Source organism: Schistosoma haematobium, chromosome 1 (assembly GCF_000699445.3).
Source record: "Schistosoma haematobium chromosome 1, whole genome shotgun sequence".
NCBI lineage: Eukaryota > Metazoa > Platyhelminthes > Trematoda > Strigeidida > Schistosomatidae > Schistosoma > Schistosoma haematobium.
The window spans coordinates 58754843-58777304 of NC_067196.1; the positions used below are offsets into that span (position 1 = coordinate 58754843).

General features: G+C 41.1%; 1 protein-coding gene across 2 annotated transcripts; it reads right to left on the reverse strand.

Moving 5' to 3' along the window:
• Nucleotides 1-338: 338 nt before the first annotated feature.
• Nucleotides 339-18665, reverse strand: EIF3H_1 (Eukaryotic translation initiation factor 3 subunit H; the record flags this gene model as incomplete). Of its 2 annotated transcripts, XM_012941543.3 has the most annotated exons (10): nucleotides 1227-1415; nucleotides 3406-3744; nucleotides 4573-4596; nucleotides 13396-13638; nucleotides 13673-13999; nucleotides 14083-14234; nucleotides 14447-14825; nucleotides 14846-15163; nucleotides 15245-15719; nucleotides 18559-18665. In XM_012941543.3, 10 exons carry the CDS (start codon nucleotides 18663-18665, stop codon nucleotides 1227-1229), a joined length of 2553 nt encoding a protein of 850 aa, XP_012796997.2. The 2 variants fall into 2 exon arrangements, with proteins under 2 accessions (XP_051074629.1, XP_012796997.2); XM_051209196.1 differs by lacking the exons at nucleotides 14447-14825; nucleotides 14846-15163; nucleotides 15245-15719; nucleotides 18559-18665 and having other exon boundaries at nucleotides 339-1415; nucleotides 13673-14234.
• Between the last annotated feature and the right edge of the window lie 3797 nt (nucleotides 18666-22462).

Below are 22462 nucleotides of genomic sequence, written 5' to 3' on the forward strand. Positions count from 1 at the left end.
TCTTTTCCGCTTCCCTTCAGGATTCCAAGTTAGGGCTTGCCTCGTGATGCAGTTTGACGATTTGCGTAATGTATGTCCTATCCATTTCCATCGTCTTTTCCTAATTTCCTCTTCAGCTGGAAGTTGGTTTGTTCTCTCCCACAGAAGGCTATTGCTGATGGTATCCGGCCAATGGATGTTGAGTATCTTGCGTAGACAGCTATTTATAAATACTTGTACTTTCTTGATTGTGGTTGTTGTAGTTCTCCAAGTTTCAGCTCCATACAGTAGAATTGCCTTGACGTTCGTATTGAAGATTCTCACTTTGATATTGGTTGAAAGTTGTTTTGAGTTCCATATGTTCTTCAATTGTAGGAATGCGGCCCTTGCTTTGCCAATCCTCGCCTTTACGTCTGCATCTGAACCTCCATGTCTATCGACGATGCTTCCCAGATATGTGAAGGATTCTACATCTTCCAGAGTTTCGCCATCAAGGGTGATTGGATTGCTGTTCTCCGCTTTGACACAATCACTAATGAATTTGTATTTATATCCATCTTAAGATTACTCCACTACTATTTCTATAGATAAAATATTGTGTTAATGGATTCATCGTTTGATTGGTACTTATTTTATAATGCATGGATAAAGCTTATGTGTAGAACCATGGTGGGGAATTAAAACAATTTCTTGTCAAATCGGCACTTATAATGCCTGAATTGTAATAATTACTTTATTGAAATATAGACTTACGCACTGAAAAATAGTTTGACGACACTAAGATAGGAATACGAACGATGTACAACGTTAGACCTGTATGAGAATGATAATCTAAGCAATGGGTATTAAGAAAAAATATTGGAATGAACCTTGATATGTTAACAAACAGTACAAAACTAGGCCTTAATGATTTAGATTGTTAGTAATATTTATGTTAAACAAGTCAAACCCTTAAATTGTGGGATTGTTGAGATATGCAGTACTAGACTGACTAGAAGAAACCTTATTTCGAAACATATTTTAACGAATTACTTTTTTGGTTGGATGAAAATGAGGTGCTCTTTTTAAGAAATACTCGTGTTACCGTGACCGATTATTTAGAAACGAACTCATAAAACTATCAACGAAATAAATGGCAAGGCTTTTAACCAAGATCACAGGAGGAATAATTATACAGATTGAAACAAATATTAACATACACCATTTTGTTTATTATGTTATACAAGTTATTTAGATCTTTACATCGTTTAGATTTTTTGAGATTTAGGAGCTCCGGATGAATTTGTTTTTTGTACAGCTTGTGTTAACATCAATTTGCCTATTGTTTGACCTGCCATCTGAGCAAGACTGTTGCAGTAGAAATCAAGCTGAGCTGAAACCAACGCAGTGTCCAAACGGATTGGAGCCAACTCCCGATTACGTGTTTCAGTTGCAGTCTTGTGCAAAACAAAGAGGAAATTTTTAAAGCAACTAGTCCCTTTGATAAATTTCGATAATCTAATAAGACGAAGATTATCAGAACTATGTGATATATTAACGCAATACATTTCGAACAATCTGATCACACATATACTTGTTAAGAACATTTATATATAAAAATAAAGGGTCAACTACACTGGAAATGGGGTAAGAGGAGACAAGGATAATAATAATAATAATAATAATAATAATAATAGTAGTAATAATAATAATAATAATAATAATAATAATGGTAATAGTAATAATAATAATAATGTGAACACAATTTGGAACCTAATCACTCTGGATAATAAGCCAATATTACCAGGGTAGGTTTGAAGTGAGAACAAACTGTTTCTGAATACACAAAGGCTTCAATAAGCCTTAGTATACGCCCTTTTACACTTTTGCATAACACCACAAAGGCCATGTTAAGATCAATCTTATGGCCTGTTTCGATTATATGTTTAGCGATAGATGATGATGGATGTTTATCCTCTGCTTTTATTGGGTCACTTGATTCTGTTTGTTACTGCAACCATTTTGGTACATGTTCACCCACCCCAATTTTGAGATCACGATTGCTCCTCCCTATGTATGTGTGACCACACACATTTAAAGTGGTAAACACTGTGGGATAACACAATCGTTTCCGTGTCTTTCAGGTTTTGGATGAAGCATGAGCCTTGTTCTTTCTTTGATAATGATCTTTGCTGCGCAATACGTTTTGTTAATGAGTGATTTAAGCCTTTGTTTCAATAAAAGGCTATTTGAATCATCTCTGGATGGTAAGATGATGTAGACAGGCTTTTTTCTACCAAGGCTACAGTAGGTCTCACTGTACCACGGATTTTCTATCTATTTATGAATCTCAGAGGATAGCCATTTTTCATTGTTTTATTTAACAACTTAATACCATCATCAATGACGTCATTTGTACAAATACGATCAAGCCTGTTGAATAGGCACCTTATCAAACCACGTTTTTATTGCACAGGGCAATAACTATAATAACTAAGGTATTGACCTGTCCATGTTGGTTTCCTAAAAATGGACCGTTTGACTGAGCCATCTTCTCGTCTGCTCACATGTATATCTAGGATGGGAAGCTGGTTGTTCTTCTCCTCTTCACATAAGACTGATATGGTTTTGGAGTGTTAAATTTGTTCAATAAACAGTACATATCCTTATTTCTTTCACAAAAAACTAAGATATCGTCCACATATCTCTTATAAAGTGACATGTTTTCGATTAAGTCATCAGCCAGATTGTTCGAAATGTATTGCGTTAATATATTACATGGTTCTGATAATCTTCGTCTTATTGCATTATCGAAAAGAGAAGATTATCAAAACAAACATAAACAAGCAGTATTATACAAATAAAATCTACAAACAATACAGGGACAGAAAATGGTGACTGAACAATACATAATTGAACAATAATCATCTACAATAAGAGGATGACTCCAAATAATGTTCGCAAATCGGTGGCATCAGATGTAAAGTTGATGAATAACTGTGATCATTAAAATCGAATACATAGCATATCGCAATAATGCTGGCCTTAGCATATTGGTTTAAATTACTGAACAGTATAGATGATTTCCATATGAAGCGTCGCTCACGGTATGTTGTGATCACATACTTTGTTATCCTTCTAGCCATTGTACTATGAAGATGAATATCTTCATTATCAGTAATAAGGCAGGCTTAATGTTGGAAATTGTAATGCATTCAAAGCTTGCTTTGTTTAGTTTCAAACATCAACCATAGCAAAAATTATATCACTAAGAGTACTGATGTGTAACTAAGTAACGATTTATCGTGAGCGACCAGCCATTCAACAGGCTAAATAATTGCCAAAAATTAGCCACTTAGGATCAAACAATTCGCTTTCCCTTATAGTATTTCACAATTATATAATTTGATGAAAGTACTAAATAAGTAATAAATTTTATTGATTTACCTTGCCAGCTACCGTAGTTTGAGATTTTGATAGACTACGTTGATATGAATACTGGTAATCATGTACTGTTTCTAAACCCGCAAGAAGAGAACGTAGTTGTTGTTCCAAACTAGAGGCCATGCTTAAATTGAGAGTAGAATAACGACCAGGATGGTCTTTTGGAAGCGGTGGGGCCAGATCTAGCATTGATGAATTTGTAGAAAGCTCCGATCGCGACAGTTCTTGATTATCAACGATTTCAGTCAAAAGGATGTTTACGAGATGTGAATTATGAATCACAACCGGTATCTCTTCTAGAACACGAGTGAAACTGCTGCGACCTACACTGCTTGCCGCTTCCTAGAAGTGGAAATTTTCAAACATGAGAAAATGATACATTGGGTATATTTGCTTATTATTTACTCTAAAGTGGATTTTTCTTGTTGGACAAAAGATAAATGCTATTACTGTTGAAAAAGTTGGAAAAAAGCTTGCATATATAAGTAGACGGATGACTGTCATCGCAAATGATATTGATAATCGCCCCCCAACTTAATAGATCGCAAATGAGCCATGTGCTGCCCGCTTTACTCATGTCGAACTTATATGTATGATCATTTTTATTATATATAGTCTAGATGTTTGCACCAATCACACCACAGTTGATATTTGACAATCCGACATGTTTCACACATTAAATAAAAAAATTAATAAAAGGAACTTTATCGGGAACTGATTCAAAAAACATAATTATTCATAGTGTAATGACTTTAATATTGCATAAATAACAATTAACGCGTATCTTTCAATTTCCACCAATTAGTATGTTTTTGTGTACAAAACCTAAAGCTGTTAGCTAAAACAATGCAAATTACAAAGCGATCGTGATTTACTAATAACTTGCATTGCGTAGCACAGAATACATGTAACATATATAAAACCTAACGAAAGACTACCTTGATTATCATATGCCTCACTAGAACCTAAAAATTTAGAATGTAAGCCGACAATAAGGCTTAATATTCCTTTGGAATACAAGAACGATTAGATATTTTCCGACGGACTTTCCCCTATATTAGCTCCAAAGAAATTAACCAAGCAAACGAATTGTACTGTAAAAAAAAAGATAAATGACAACTATGCAGAAGCTAAAAAAAATCATAAAAACAAAGTGATACATAAACTTACACATTCCCATGGGACCTCGGGACCCTATAATTAAAACAACGAAATAAACGTTATCAGAGCATTAACCAAGAGATAAAATGCTTCGCAGTTCTCAACATTCCCAACGTCATACTAAAGATACGTCTACAGCAATAGTGGTTGTGCTAATAGATGTTACCTGTTTAGGTCACCGTGAATGTATCGCTCTGAATAATCAAGTTGAGTGAGACGTTCCGAACTAAACAAAAAGTATTTTACGACGAACTGCTTACCATCTAAGTGACACAATACTGTGATACATTATATCTTTTGGACTTTAATCTAAGATGGCTAGTGAAAATTCTGGAGCCTATAGACGCATAAAACCAAAACCGTCTCCACTTATTGACTTCATTATGTTTCGTTTCTCAGCTGCTGTTTTTTATAGCATACATCAGAGTTATAAGGATGATCACTTGCTAAAACGGGCAGCTTTATATCGATAACTAGCAACCACTAGCCAAGCATTACTATCAAAGTAGAAGGAATTGAAGATAAGGTATCGGATTATTTCAAGGCATCAACGTGGAATTCATTTTTGCATTTTTCGTCTGCGTCAATTCACGATGAAAACTTAACGATTCATGCATTGTCTTTTTACTAGGGTTAAGACTGCTCATTGTTTGTAACTCTATCATTTCCTTACAATAAGACGTTCTTGACGCGCGCTATCTAAAAGGACAGTGGTATTGTTTCTTGTTGGGTTAGTTAACTGTTTTGATCGTAAATTACGCATCAAAACCACGATTTACACTTTAATTGAATCTATTCCAGTTAAGGTGACATTGTATTGACTGTTTTTTTGCTTTTGTGTATTTATTACATCGGAAGCATTCTTGGTCTGTATCAAAGTACTTTAGTTAAGGCTTAAAATCTTGCTAGAGTTTGTCTTGTGGTAATCTTTTATTCATTGACTGACACTTGTGTTCATACTGTAATCATATTGTGTTTTACACCTTGATCTGACTAAAATGGTTGGTAGTACTCACAAATGTGGACAACCAAACTGTTTGTTCCCTGGGGAGGAGGGAATGCAATGTGATGAATGCAATAAGTGGCTTTATAAGATGTGCACTCGTTTAAGTCCCACCGCATACAAAAGATGTTCGAAGCCTAACTCACATTGGCTCTGCATGTTTTGCTGTGCAAATAAGACGTTACTAATACAGAAGGCTATGAGCCTATTGGCTTTGGCCTGTAAGAAGACCGATAGCACATGCGCTGACAACACGGGCACTGACAGTGACGAATGTGTCAGTGTAGTACCTGCTATTACGCGACGCCTCAAACAACCAACTCTGACCGATGTAAAAGAGAAATCTCCGTTAACATTAACAGGGGGAGTGGTACCACCTGGTACTGACTTTGGTAACAATGCATCTTTAGTGGGAACCGACGAACTGGATAAAACCGTCACCGTTCGAAATAGCGCCAGTGTCTTGAGGGATGAAAAATGGACTACGGTACGTAGGAGACGAAAGGAAGAGAAAAAAGATGTAGGCAGTTAGTAACTCACTGGTGGACTCCCATTGTGGGTCACAAACTGCACTACCAAAATCTGGTAGTAAGAGTGAAACCCATCCTGGTGTGACTGAGAAGAAAAATCAAATAACATCTAATATTATTGTGAGCAAATTGCGGGAGTCAAACGACCCTGATCCGAAAATTAGACACGCGCATGATTTAGAAAAGCTAGGAGAATATATTCGTAGTATTTTACCAGATAACTCTAAAGGAGTTCAGGTCAAAAAATTGGTTAGAATAGGCAAGAGCACTGAGGACAGTGTTGAACCCCGACCATGCAGACTCCTTAAGGTAATCCTAGGATCGGTCAGTCAGTCAGTAACAACGTAGAACTTCGTACGTACGTACATCAGTTCAAGTTGCCACACCACATTAGCACACAGATGTAGTGGTCGATTCAAATCCCGTAGTGGTAGAGGTAGCAAGAGTACAAGCAGTAATCGGGAAGATTAGGGTTTGGAGATGTTATTTAAAGAGTATAATCCAGTGAAGCCCCCAAACGCCCTGGTATGGCCGAGAGCGGGGTGGGTTCGCCCTTCTTCTCGAAATACTCTCACACGGCCGCGCGTATACAGCCTCTGCCAGGGAAGTCCTACTCACTGCCTTATCGTGGCGGGGGTGTTGTTTACGAAAATGAGAGGACGAAAAGCGAATGTCCGGCGATTTAACCGGATTCCAAACCAATGGTGCACATGGGCACCAGTATCCTGCGGGAACAAATGGCGTATGAACCAATTTTCGGTCACCGGCTACCATGGGACTGCATCTCCTTACGATGCTCCACTGCCTTGTGGGTTAGACCTTTAGGTCAAAGGCTCGGGGTGTGACCCCCTAAGAGAACCACCTGCTTCGGTCTGGGCACCCGGGCAGTAACGCAGCCCACACGCAATTAATGAACTGAAATTGTGTGGCGCATATATGTTTGGCGCACTCCTGTACCAATATATATGTGTTGAAATAAAATAAAAAATCCAGTGAAACAAATTTGGAAAGAGGAAAAAAGGGGCATGAAGAATTCAGAAGATTAGAATTTGGGAGAACACAAAGATTGGATGCACCTGCGCCATTGCAAACGATTTTGAGCCATGTCATTCAGGGTCTCTAACCATCGGTTGCTATCATCTCGCGGTCCCCAACCAGGTAGTCTACACCTACCAACATGACTCAGTCCACTTGTCAGTGACTTCATGGATTTGTGCCATGTTTTGGTCTGGCCGCCCCTAGCTTTCTTCCAACCTACTCCTATACCACTGAACATAGCACGTCGAGGCAGTCGGTCGTTAGGCATACGTAAAACGTGTCCCAGCCATCTCAACTGATGAAGTTTCACTACTTCATCAATTGATTTGCCATCCTTGCCTAGTACCCGTTTCCTGACAACTGCATTACTTACTCGATAGTCCCAGGATATACGAACAATGTTTCGAAGACACCTATGATCGAATACTAGTAACCTACGAATATCCTCTACTCTTACCGGCCATGTTTCACTGCCATAAAGTAGGACGGAACGAACTGCTGCGCAGTCAACACGTCCTTTGGTTGATAGACGAATATCCCGCCTACGCCATAAATGACGCAAGTTGGTAAAAGCTAGTCGAGCCTTCTGTATCCGTGCTGAGATTTCGTCACACACCAGACCACAACGGCTGATCAGACTTCCAAGATAAGTGAAGCGATCGACACGCTCAATTACTTCACTCCCTATCATTAGTTCGGGTGTCGATGCAACCCAATCCTGAAGCAACACTTCGCATTTCGAGGGGGAGAATCGCATCCCGAACATGCTTGCATTGTTGCTTAGAGTGGTCATAAGACTCTGCATTTTTTCAGCGTCTTCACCAAATAAAATTATGTCATCAGCATATTCTAAGTCAACAAGTGAACCTCCCAGTAGAAGTTCAACCCCTGGAAATCTAGATGAGGAAAGTGTTATCTCTAAAAGTACGTCGACCACAAAGTTGAACAAGAATGGAGATAGTGGGCAGCCCTGACGAACACCACTTGAGGTAATCAATTCTGATGACAGTTCGCCATAAGCTCTCACTCGACCAGTTGTGTTCGAGTAGGGAGCCTTTACAAGGTTAATGTACTTATTTGGTACTCCTTTCAGTGACAAACACTGCCATAGAACCACACGGTCGACAGAGTCGAATGCTGCTTTAAGGTCGAGAAATACTACGATTGTGAGGCGTCTGAACGTGTGTCTGTGTTCTAGAACCTGACGTAGTGTGAATATCTGATCCATACAACCACGTCCAGGTCGAAAACCAGCCTGATTTTCTCTAGTCTGCTCTTCACGAGCTTTAGTTAGGCGTCGAAGTATTATTGAAGCTAATATTTTAGATACTATATTTGTCAAACTGATTCCTCTGTGATTGTCACAAGAGGACTTTTGTCCTTTCTTATAGACTGGCACAATCAGTGATTGAGACCAGTCAGATGGGATTACGTCCAGTTCCCAAATTCTACCTAAGACCTCGGTTAATCTCATTGCTAATACTGGACCACCATCCTTAAAAATCTCAGGAGTAAACCTGTCAGGGCCTGCTGCTCTCCCTCGTTTCAGATTTCCTATGGCTTTTTCAACTTCGCAAAGGGACGGAGGACTCACATTAACTTGCCATTCAGGTTGACTAGAGATCGTGGGAAACCGAAGTGTGGCTGAAGGCCAGTTGAACTGATTCCTAAAGCGTTCTGCCCATCGATCCAATCTCCTGGATTGAGAATGAATAATATGTCCATCTTTCTCCGAGACTGCTTCGCTAACAGTCGGGTTCCTAATACCGGTTTCCTTAACAAGTCTGAACAATTGTCTGCTATTACCTATTGCCGCTGCCTTTTCCATCTCTCTTGCTTTCGCTACCCACCACTGTTCGCGATCATTGCGTAGACTTCTTATCAGCTTGCGCTTAAGCTGACTCCGCTCTTCACTATGTTCAGAGCCAGGTGGAATGAGTTTCCGAGCATCTATCAGTGCGATAGATGCTGCTGAGATCCAGTGTTGCTCCGTAACCTTGTGGTTTACCTTACTAGCAGATATCACTGCTGTTTCCACAGCTTTTCGGATATCATTCCATGCTGCATCGGGGTGGGCATCACATACATGGCTGCCTCACTGTTTTCCTAGTTGTTCCTGAAATATACTCTTAGCTTGACTATCATTAAGTAGGCCCCTAAGAGGTTTCCTTGCAGCGTCTTTCCTACGTCCAGTAAGACGCAGACAGATACGCGCTCGTACTAGAGCATGATCTGAATCTAAGCATGTGCTCCAGAATGAGCGACAGTCTTCTATCGAGCCCCTCCATCGGTGGCTGATAGCGATGTGATCTATTTGGGTTCAACGTTGGGACGAATTAGGGGGTCGCCATGTTAAAAGGTGTTTTTCCTTATGCTTAAAGTTAGTATTTGCAAGGAACAGGCGGTTATCTGAGCATAGCTGCAACAGACGGTCGCCATTATCTGTTCTTTGAGCCACGACACCATAAGATCCACCTAGGTGTCTTTCCCTTTCGCTTAGTTTACCTACTTGAGCATTAAAGTCACCAGCCACTATTACTACATCAGAGCGCCTAGCTTTTCGGAGAAGGTCGAAAAGCTTTCTGTAAAACTCATCTTTTACATCACCTGAGCTGCAGTCAGTGGGAGAATAGGCAGAGACGACGAAGAGGCAACGACGAGTGTCCCTATCTTTCCGAGTCCTTATTGTTCCGTTTAGTCGGACAGCGCACAAACGACTGTCTACTGGGATCCACTCTAAGAGAGCTAGTTCTGCCCTATGACTCAATGCTATACTTACGCCGACGAGGCCACGGGAAGCAGAATCTGGGCTTCCAGATACACGAAGTGTGAATCGAGTTAGTTCTGTATTTTGGCATGGTGAGACCAAGTGAATGACGCTACTCGGATCCTGTATGCGCGTTTCGGCGACACAGCACACATCAATGGCGTGGGATTCTAAAGTCTTAGCTAAGGAAGCCTGCTGTCCTACTTGGCACAGTGTTCGGACGTTAAAAGCTCCTACGTGCAGTTTAGAGCGTGGTTTCAGGAGACCAGGAATAGCGTTCCGCGTACTCGAATCGTTCGCCCTAGCGGTGCGAGGTGATAAAGAGACGTGAGGAGGGTTAGTCATGGAGATAAGAGAGGTATTAGGTGTGGGAAGGATTTGAATGTGACCAACTTGGTCTCGTGTGCTGTTACGGGTATGAGGGCTGATATCACTTCCCGGCTGCCCACACCGTGGAAGGGTATTTCTTGAGGAACCTGAAAAAGAAGTCGGTTTAGTGTTGGTCTTAACGACCTGGGAGGGTGACCAGAGCCCGAGGGACAACTGCATGAAGCCGGTCGCGCACGGCCTTTTTGTGGAAGGTTTTTAATGTGTTAAATCCGTTCTTCAAAGGGCCTTACCGCCAGAGACGGAAATCCGTGAGGTAAGGTGAGGTGTGACATTTTTAGGGTCGACCTTTTCTAACCCCACCCCTCCTTGTGGGAAGGCAGCATCGTTGCAGATGCTGGTTGTCCGAGGGAAACACCTTACTGCTGTCACACCCCTCTACAGTCAGCAGTACGACTTCGCCCTCAGACCTTCAGTTGCAGCTTTTAGTCTTACCGTTCTCCAATCGACCTGCCTGGCATGCTAGAACCTACAGGAACATATGTTCCAGCCAATATAGCTCGGTTGGGTCATCACGATAGGCAAGCCCGACCACCGCGTCAGGGTAGCAGCTTCGGTCGGAGAAGTAGCGGGATCTCCTGTTAAGTAGCGCTCGTTGTCACGAGAATTTCGACATCCGAGTTAGACCTGACATGTCTCTCAAAGATAGAATAAAAAGGAAGGAAGCACTAGCTGAACTTGAAACTCGTCGGCAAAACGGTAGGGAAAATCTCCGGCTAGCGGGTCTTCGGATAGTCAGGTCTTGGAAGCGAATGCTACCAAGGCCTGTGTGGATAGACCGTTCTACTTAGGAGTTTTATATGCCAACGCTCGTAGTCTACGAAATAAGTTCTATGAACTAGAAGCACTAGTGGACAGGTTAAAGCCACTCATTGTAGCAGTGACAGAAACTTGGTTAGTCCATAACTTAGACATTACTCCTGAATTATCCGGACACCATTACCTCAGGAGTGATAGGCATAGATGTAGGAAAGGAGGTGGCGTCCTGTTATATATAGACAATAGCATAAATATCTGCTCCTCTGCTAGTGAATTCCATGATAGCGGTACTTGTGAAGTCATTAGCTGTAAGTTGGCTATCGGATGTAGTACATTTATGCTCGGTGTCATCTATCGCAGCCCAATCTGCTTAGCTGATGACTTTATTTTAGAGCACATTCATTTTTGGAGTGCAAATAACATATGCTTGATAATAGGAGATTTTAACGCACCTGATATTAGTTGGACTGAGGTGACCACAGAAGGATCTATAAACTCCTTTGATAGTAGGTTCCTGAGAACAATAATGGAGCATGCATTAGTGCAGCATGTATCCCAACCCACACGTTTTGGTCTTAACCAAGGTTCTTCTCTGTTGGACTTGGTAATCACTCATGAGACTGAGGATATTGTCGACCTAAATATTCTTCCACCGTTAGTGAATAGCGATCACGCTGTTTTGTCATTCGCGTTTAGAACTAGGGACATGTTATACGACCAGATTACACCTCGCCCAAATGTATGGAAAGCTAACATATCAGCCATTCAAGAATGCGCCGCTAAGACAGATTGGTTTGTAGATACTAGCTTATCAGTTGAAGAAGCATGGTCTGAATTTAAAGGTAAGTTTAGTCTAGTTACGTCTCCATTCGTACCATATCTGGTGCCACGAAGACCGACTAACAGTCCACCATGGATAACTAAACCAGTCAGGAAACTTCTTAGGAAAAGGAAGGAACACTGGAATATGTTCATCTCTACTGGCCTAGAACAATACAGATCCAGTTATTGTAAGATTAGGAATACCTGTAAAGCGTTAATAAGTAAGACTAGACCATCATACGAAAAACAATTGGTTAGGGATTCTAGATATAGTCCGAGACGGTTATTCTCGTATATAAAAAGGCGAACTCAAAGAAACGATGGAATTCCATCACTTTTGATACAAGGAAATTCGTTAATCTTGGCAGAAAATGATGCCGAAAAGGCTGAAGCTTTATCGGAATATTTTAGTAAAGTATTTTCTATCGGTAATGAGGAACGACCAACGATTCATCGCGACCGTGGCGGCTCGCTGATGGATCCTGTATTCATTGAGAAAGGTACTGTTTTAAGGCTACTTCCGCATCTCAAACCTGATAAGTCCAGTGGTCTTGATGATATTCATCCTAGGATTATGAAAGCCATATCAGATGTAATTGCTGAACCATTAGCGACACTGTTTGTCATGTCACTGAGGCATTCTAGACTGCTCAAAGATCGGAAAGACGCTATAATAAGTCAGGTGTATAATGCTGGGACTAGGGATTTAGTTAGTAACTACAGACCCGTTAGCTTACCTAGTGCAGTTATAAAGCTGATGGAAAAACCATGCGAATATCTCGTATAAACTATGTTGAAGGGCATAATCTTTTCTCCAGGGAACAGCATGGTTTTCGGAGAGGCCTATCATGCTTGACAAATCTTCTCATTTCAAGAGAAGATTGGGCTGCTGCAAAAGATCGGAATATTCCTGCGGATGTGATCACCATAGATCTAAGTAAGGCCCTCGATAAGGTATTCCACTCTGGTCTTAAATTCAAACTGGAACGTTTTGGAATCCATTATACAGTCGTAGATTGGATAAGTAACCTTACACATGGCAGGAGACAAATGGTAAGGGTTGATGGGGCTTTCTCCTCGTGGGTACCTGTAAAAAGTGGAGTTCCCCAAGGCACAATTCTCGGTCCTCTTCTCTTTTCACTTTATGTAAATGAATTGCCAACGAGATTGGACCTCCACAGTATTACACACTGCAAGGATTAATATAGGTCAATAGACCTCCTATCCTTATTACTGAAGACTGAAATGCTGTCTAATTGTAGGCTGAAAGATAATTTATCTTCCACTGGTTTAACTAGGTAATTATTGGATTGATCAGCTTATATATACCTAGGACCAGCGTATAGAAGTGAGTAAAGCAAGAAGGACCATAAGTGAAATCAAATGTTTACCATAAAACTTGGACCAATTTGTAAGGAACTAGTCTCATCATGTGACTAAGAGTTTAGTTAGACTACGCAAGTTCCACAGACAATAATTGTCAGACGAATCAAACACCATGAAGTGACATGAAAATACGGACAAACCTTGTGGCCCATCAGACGAAAACGATCTTCCGCTTCGGATCTTGCAGCAAGAACATCGTCAGACAGACGATACGCTTTCAGACCAATTTGACCTCTGCTAGTTCTTGTTGGGTCATAAGTGAGCAACACAGATTCAGGGAGATTAATTTGGCGTTGATAAATGTTTTCAATGTTAGCACGGTTAATAGAGACGCCTCCAGGACCAGCTTGATAAAATCCTACATTGAGGTAATCTGTTTGTAGCTATAAGTGTATTACAAGATCTTCCAGAACTTACTTGTCTCAAATTACGTATCATATTAGCTTCATAAGTGACCAGAGCCTCGTTGGCGTTTGGGTCATCTTCTTGAGTCTTAGGTAATGGGAAGCAATTCGTGATTTCAAGTTGGCTGCCTTGTGCAAGCCCTAACAATACACCATTGACAAAATTTTGGCTAGATACAGATTCTTCTTCATAGTGCTTGATCATTTTTAAGAACACCTTTCCTTCGACCTGAACTCTATCAATAGGTTTGGAAATTTTTGACTGAAAATCCATGTTCCAGAGTACAGACAGCGACGACACCAAGGCGTAACGTTCTAAACAGAAAAGCCGCTCAGTAGTCTGAACGGTGTGACATGTTCAGGGAATTCAAATGGCTGTGGATGGCAGAGATGTTTTCGCTTAAATAAGCACCATAGAATCACTACTGACTGTAGGTAGAGTTCTGTCCCCAATTTCTGGGTGTTACCCCTTAGGTTGGTGTTGGGACTAAGCTTAAGTAGGTGTTTAAGAGGATGTCCAGAAATGTTAAGGGTACTGTAAGCCATTAGAAGGTCACCTCTAAGACGCCTATACTCTAATGAATAAAGGTTAAAAGATCAGAGGCGCTCTCCATAAGGTTTAAATTTGAGTCCTCGAACTGACTTCGTGGCTCGCGATTGGATACTCTCCAGAGTGTCCTTATCCTTTTGGAGTGAGGGAGGAAGTAGTATGGGGACGGATAAAACTGATGAAGATTATATGGAAAGTTCTCCCGTCAAACTGGCCAAAAATGCGCTTCAATGTTACCAGTGCAAGGTTTGCTTAAAAGGCGTTTTTTGTCACAGTTAGCGTAAGACTTTAAATCGTAGGGCACCAGGACTCCTAAATCTTTTTCGACTTGGGATACTACTAGAGAGGAGGTTCCTAAGTTGTAACGATAGTCTGCGACATGTCGCAGATAGACTACTTTACACTTTGAAGTGTTAAAGGTAAGTCCATTATTATCTGCCCAAATTTGAAGTCGAGTCAGATCCTCCTGAAGTGCCTGTGTATCGTCTTGATTGCGTATCTCTCTCCAAAGTTTCACGTCGTCGGCAAAAAGTAATAAGTTTGACGCTACCTGTTGAGGAAGATCATTTGCGTAAACAAGAAGATAAGAGGTCCTAGTATTGAGCCTTGGGGGACTCTTTTAGGACATTCCATAACCTGAGATAAAGTGAAGTTAACCCTGACTTTAAAAGGTCGATTTTTCAGATATAAAGTGAGCCAATCGATTAGAGGTGGTCCGATACCCAATCGTATGAGCTTATTGATAAGACATATATGATTAACCCTATCAAAAGCTTTTGAGAAATCAAGGTAAATGATATCAACCTTCGCCTCGCGATCGAGGATGCTTGTCCATCTGTCCACCGCAGTCATCACGTTGGTTATACAAGAGTAACCCTTCCTGAAATCATGCTGTTGGGGTGAGGAGAAATGTAAGGACAGTAAATAGTCATTTATACCATCGCATATCAGAGACTACATGATTTTCGAAGGTATAGAGAGAAGAGCCACCGGTCGGTAACTTGAAGGTTAGCTGCGTCGACCTCCTTCGAAAACTGGTGTAATGTGAGCCAACTTCCAGTTTTCCCGTAGTTTGCCTCGGCTTAGCGAGTGTGAGAACATCACGTTAAGCGGCGTTGCCAGGATTGAGGCTGCTTCCCTCAGTATAGCAGAATGGACCATATCTAGGTCAGGAGAAATGTCTTTTCTTAGATGCTGCAGTCTCTGGAACACCAAGTCAGCGCTCAGGTTCACTACGGAAAGTCCTGTGCAGTTGCAAATGAAGCCGTCCTCAGTATAGTTGATGTGAGTCGGTCGAATTGTTCGGGAGTATTGTTCAGCCAAAAGGTTAGCGGCGTCGCCGTCGTTACTGGTCGGGCCGTTAAGGCCTAGCATTTGGGAAACTCCGGTTTTGGCTTGACGAAGAGAGGCTGCATAACGGAATAAGCTTTTCGGATTAGAGACAAATTTTTCCAGAGGCTTTGTCTGGCACTGAAGCCTGTCATCTCTTATAGCCTTCGTGAATATGTTCCTTATATGTTTGCATTGCCTATACGCGCCGTTGTTGTTAGTTCGCTTGTACTCTGCCCAACAGTGCCTTTTGCGGCTTAGCAGGCGAAGAGTGAGGTTCCCGTTAGGACCTAGCAGTTGGCAAACTCCAGTTTTGGCTTGTTGAGTAAACTATTTCCGATTTTTCGGGCAACACGAAACCTTCCGTCTTTTTATTGGATATGGTTTTCGGTTAAATTATCACGACAGTACTCACTTTTCACTGGTATCTACCTTCAAATTGTTTTTTGCATTTGCTCACTTGGTAAATACATAGAACTAAATATGCCACAGGTATTCGAAGTTTGACAACACCTCTACACGTAATACCTTCATAATCTCAGTATCCCAACCCAGTCAAATCAGAAGTCAGAAATGAAGAGGTCCGAAGTAAATTTGAAAGGCTATCGATATCTCGGGAAGCATTTAATCTAATCTGGCTAGCAGTTGTAGAAGGTGCGTAGAACTTTGTACACACTCGTGATCTGGTGTAGATGCTTAGCTAAGCTCTTTCAGCTAAGGTGTGTCAGTTAAAACTAATGACGTCAACATCAATGTCAAGGACTTACAGATATATTTGTCTCAGGGATTGATTTACCGCCACAGAACTTTCTGGTGGCTCATACTGACGCCAAACCACCGTGAGCGATATACATACTGATCAACAAATTGCTACAGTAAAGACTACTAAGCTTGCGAAGGAACAGAAAAAGAATATAACAGAGAAAGTGTGTGAGTGACCTCATACAGTTTCAAAACTCTACTATGATATGAGAAAGGTTGTTAAGTCTTGAGCAAATCTCTTCTAACTAACATATGACGTTGACGAATGGCTAAATGAAGTCCAGGAAATAAAATAGGAAAACCAAAGAATTTGTCACTGAATCGATCTGCAAACAAGAGCATATTTAAGAAGGAAAATCCAAGGACTCATCAAACTAGACCTCTCAGAGAGGGCAGTCTTCTTGCAAAAACTTAACGAGTCCTCTGATAAGGTTTGAACTAGATCTAGGTCGCGCTAAGTGCTGATATGCGAATTCGATCAGGAAACAGTAGCCGTTGTTAGCACAAGTAAGCTCTAGAATAAGACGGGAAGCGGTTCAAGAACGTATGGAGCCCAAATGCCCTTCGAAGGTAACTTCTAATTCCACCATGATCCTCTGGCCATGAATGTGTGGTAGTATTAGATTCTAACCACACGGTCCTCGAAGTTGAACACACAATGCTTTCAACATGTAACATTAAGGGAAATTCAGCTATGGTGAACGCGAGAACATTCAATCGGATGTCATGGCCCAATCTCGCAGACGTGGTCACTGAGTATAACTTGTCTTTATCCACATTAAATATATTATTCTGTCTTTAGCCCAAATATGTTCTTCAGAAATAATAGACGTTATATCGATTATTCTTAAAATACGACAAGTCACAATAGATACTGGTCTCATAGATTAGGTAGTCACATCATGACAAATATATAATATTAGAATTAAGTTTATTATTAAAGCAGTACTAATAACGAACTAGACCACGATTCTGTGGATATGAGACTCAATTTCCGTAACCTGTATTTGGAAAGTCAAAGTGACTTTTTCATTCATCATTAACAAAACAAGGACGTACCCATGGACTTAGAGTCTAATTGCCAGAGTGAATCTCAAATGACGAGGGACCAGGAAAAAAGGAGCTACGACGGACGATTTATGAGTGGCCTTTACTTGTGAGTCCCTTCTCAACACAGGTTTACCTTCACAAACAGTGCCGCTGTACCGAGTACTTGCTGTTAACTCAAGCCAAATAATATTAAACTTTTTGAACTCGAAAAAATCAGGAGAACAATTTACGATAAATGTTATTCCCCCCTTCACTACAACAGTTAAGATGTGAATCAACTACCATGAGTTACCTGTGGACTGGAAGAATGTGATTGTCACTTCGAACCATAATATAGGATGAAAATGATATTTAATGAACCATGAACCCGTCTTCCTCATCAGTATCACAGTTGAGACACCGAAAGTCTATTATAACCTTTATGGAAACCAACAGTTAGCTAACCAGTGAATAGAACTTTTCTGACTCATTAAAATATATCCATTTGGAAGTACTCCTGGAAGGTTGCAGGGACCGTTCGAGTCAGTAACGAATTTCAAGTCTTCATAAGTAGTAGACATATCTAGAGTTCAGTTTAGTTTGCTGTACCCCTTATTTCAGGGTATTTACTAGAAGATACCCAATAGTGTTCGACGTTCTGTATCAAATAGTTGCCTCTGAATCCCTCATATCCTAAAAGCCAGCGATCCAGTAATTCTAAGTATCACACATAAGGTTTGAATTCCTGTCCACAAATTGCATTAATGACCAGTCTCTAATGGATGATTTGAGACCCTCTACATAAAACTTGTATTTGATTCCCGAACCGACTTTGTGGCTTAACGTTGAATAGGTTCGATTGTATCGTTATCGTTTTGGAGTGAGGGAGGAAACATCATTTTTTCACATTCTAAGTGGGCCGAATAAAACAGTCGACGGTTAAGCACATAGCTCTACGGTCAAACTAGCCAAACATTTACTTCAATGTTACAAGTATGAGATTTGCTCGAAAGGAAATTTTAATGCGGCTAGTGCAAGACATTAGATTATAGGATACCAACACTTCCAGATCATTTTCAACTCTAGATATATCGAATGTATATGCGTAATTTGTACACATATTCTGCATCATGTCTCAGACGAACTACTTTACATTTTGAAGTGTTGGCAATAGGTCTCTTGTTATTCGCACAACTTTGAAGTCGATTCAGATCCTCTCGAATAACCACCTTATCATCTCAGTTGCAAAATTCTCCCCAAAGTTTAACATCGTCAGTGGAAAGCAATAAATGCTTGCAGAGGAAGGCCATTTATGTAAATTAAGGAAAGAAGACATCCTAGTACTGAACCACGAGGAACCCCACTGCGATGATCCATAGCCTGAGAACGTGTGAAGTTTACTCTGATCCCAAAAAGTTGGTTATCTAGTCTCGGCTGAGAGAATGTGAGAACATCAGACTACGCGGTTTCGCCAAGTTTGAAGCCTCTTCTTTACCATCTGCGAACTTGCCGGAGTAAATGTCGGTCTTATTATTCCCAGCAATAAATTAAAGGCCTGTTCGCGACTAGTACAATTAGGTTCACAGCTGTGTTATGGGAACCTAAGCGTTTAATAATTAAATACATCTTCAATTCGAACAGAAAGGTGTTGTAGAGTACGTGTAGTAGGGACATATGTTTAGCGAATGAAGGAAAATGTCACCTTTTTCACAAGTCTCTAACTCCTCAATATGATCCAGAATTCCCTTACCATTGATCCATGAATATACATAACTCTTATAGGGTTGCTGCCGGTCCCAAGCCCGAGTAAAGGAGGAGGGTTGGGCATGCGGTTAGCGTCCCCATCCCGTAGAAAACTAACTCGCTAAAAAAACGCTAACCAGAAAAAATTATTCAAACCATTTTAACTCTGTCCTGGGAGTTAGAAAGTCTTCATTTAGAAGAATTATGACGCCTCATCGTGAAAGCCGAGTTCCTTCGGAATTCACGAGGCCGATGCCCCTTCTAACAACCAGAGCAAAATTTTTTATAGGTACATGGAACGTCCGAACAATGTGGGAGACCGGGAAGACCAGTCACATAGCAACGGAAATGAGGAGATACAACTTGACGGTACTGGGAATCGGCGAAACTCATTGGACCCAATCTGGACAACAAAGGCTAAATACGGGTGAGATGCTGTTATACTCCGGTCGCGAAGAGGAAAATGCTCCACACACTCAGAGAGTCGCTCTTATGCTGTCCAAAGTAGCACGAAATGCACTTGTAGGATGGGAATCTCACGGATCCAGAATCATCAAAGCATCATTCAAAACAAAGAAGTAGGGGATCACAATGAATATTATCCAATGTTATGCACCCACCAATGATAGCAACGACGACATTGAAGATCAATTCTACGAGCGGCTGCAGTCAATCATTGAGAAATGCCCAAGAAAGAACCTCACCATTCTAATGGGAGATCTAAATGCCAAAGTCGGAATAGACAACACTGGATATGAAGATATCATGGGACGACATAGACTGAGAAAAAGAAACGAAAATGGAGAAAGATTTGCAAATCTATGTGCATTCAACAAACTGGTCATAGGAGGCACAATATTTCCACACAAGCGTATACACAAGGCTACATGGATCTCACCGGACCACACTACAGAGAACCAAATAGATCATATTTGCATCAACAAAAAATTCCGAAGGACAATGGAAGATGTGAGAACTAGGAGAGGTGCTGACGTAGCTTCAGATCACCACCTAGTTGTAGCCAATTTGAAACTGAAGCTAAAAAAGAACTAGACAAGTGGACAAACAGCAATACAAAGGTTCAATACAGCCTTCCTTCGAGATACTGTCAAACTCAATGAATTCAAGATAGCTCTCAACAACAGGTTCCGAGCCTTACAAGATCTACTGAAAGAAGAAGAAACTACTATGGACGACAACTGGAAAGGCATCAAGGAAGCATTAACTTCAACGTGTCAAGAGGTTCTGGGTCTAAAGAAATACCATCATAAGGAATGGATCTCTATAGAAACACTGGACAAGATCAAAGAAAGGAAGAACAAGACGACAGCAATTAACAACAGCCGAACACGAGCAGAGAAAGTCCAAGCACAAGCTGAGTACATAGAAGCAAACAAACAAGTGAAGAAGGGCGTTGAAGCCGGCAAGAAGAAATGCGTGGAAGAACTAGCAATGACGGCGGAAAAAAGCTGCAAGAGAAGGAAATATGAAACAGCCTTACGATACAACGAAGAAACTAGCAGGGAAATACAGTAAACCAGAGAGGCCGGTCAAAGACAAAGAAGGCAAGCCAATCACCGAAATTCAACAACAGCGTAGCAGATGGGTAGAATACTTCGAGGAACTCCTGAATAGGCCGGCTCCAATGAATCCACCGGACATCGAAGCAGCACACATAGGTCTTCCTATAGATGTCAATCCACCAACTACGGAAGAAATTAGAATGGCCGTCAGACAAATCAAGAACGGGAAAGCAGCAGGACCCGACAACATACCAGCTGAAGCACTGAAATCAGACATCGAAGCAACCACAAGCATGCTTTATCTTCTATTCAAAAAGATTTGGGAGGAGGAACAAGTGCCGATGGACTGGAAAGAAGGACACCTCGTCAAGATTCCAAAGAAAGGAGATCTGAGCAAATGTGAAAACTACAGAGGCATAACACTACTGTCAATACCAGGGAAAGTCTTCAACAGATTGTTGCTGAACCGGATGAAGGATGCAGTAGACGCCCAACTTCGAGATCAACAAGCTGGATTCCGTAAGGATCGGTCGTGCACAGACCGAACCGAGACACTACGGATCATCGTCGAACAATCAGTTGAGTGGAACTCATCACTATACATCAACTTCATTGATTATGAAAAGGCATTCGATAGTGTAGATAGGAGGACATTATGGAAACTTCTTCGACACTACGGAGTTCCTGAGAAGATTGTCAATATTATCCGGAACTCATACGACGGACTACAGTGCAAAGTAGCGCATGGAGGACAGCTGACAAATGCATTCCAAGTAAGAACCGGAGTCAGACAAGGCTGTCTACTCTCTCCCTTCCTCTTTCTTCTGGTGGTCGACTGGATTATGAAGACCTCAACATCTGAAGGAAAACACGGAATACAATGGACAGCTCAGAACCAATTAGACGATTTGGACTTCGCAGATGACCTAGCCCTCCTATCGCATACACACGAACAGATGCAGATGAAGACAGCCAGTGTAGCAGCAGTCTCTGCATCAGTAGGCCTCAGCATACACAAAGGGAAAACTAAGGTCCTCAAATTCAAAGCGGAGAACAGCAATCCAATCACTCTTGATGGCGAAACTCTGGAAGATGTAGAATCCTTCACATATCTGGGAAGCATCGTCGATAGACATGGAGGTTCAGATGCAGACGTAAAGGCGAGGATTGGCAAAGCAAGGGCCGCATTCCTACAATTGAAGAACATATGGAACTCAAAACAACTTTCAACCAATATCAAAGTGAGAATCTATGGTATACTAATTGTCGTATGAACTAGGAATTCCAGGATTAACGCAATTCAATTAAGAAGACACAGGCACAAACGAATGTATTGTATTTAGAATTCGAAATCAAGCATTCAACCAGTACAAAAGAATCATTAGTTAATTCAAACACCACAGAACCTTCAATACGAACGTCAAGGCAATTCTACTGTATGGAGCTGAAACTTGGAGAACTACAACAACCACAATCAAGAAAGTACAAGTATTTATAAATAACTGTCTACGCAAGATACTCAACATCCATTGGCCGGATACCATCAGCAATAGCCTTCTGTGGGAGAGAACAAACCAACTTCCAGCTGAAGAGGAAATTAGGAAAAGACGATGGAAATGGATAGGACATACATTACGCAAATCGTCAAACTGCATCACGAGGCAAGCCCTAACTTGGAATCCTGAAGGGAAGCGAAAAAGAGGAAGGCCAAAGAACACATTGCGTCGGATAATAGAAGCAGATATGAAAACGACGAATTACAACTGGACGGAGCTAGAAAGGATTGCCCAGGACAGGGTTGGGTGGAGAATGCTGGTGAGCGGCCTATGCTCCTTCACGAGGAGTAACAGGCGTAAGTAAGTAAGTA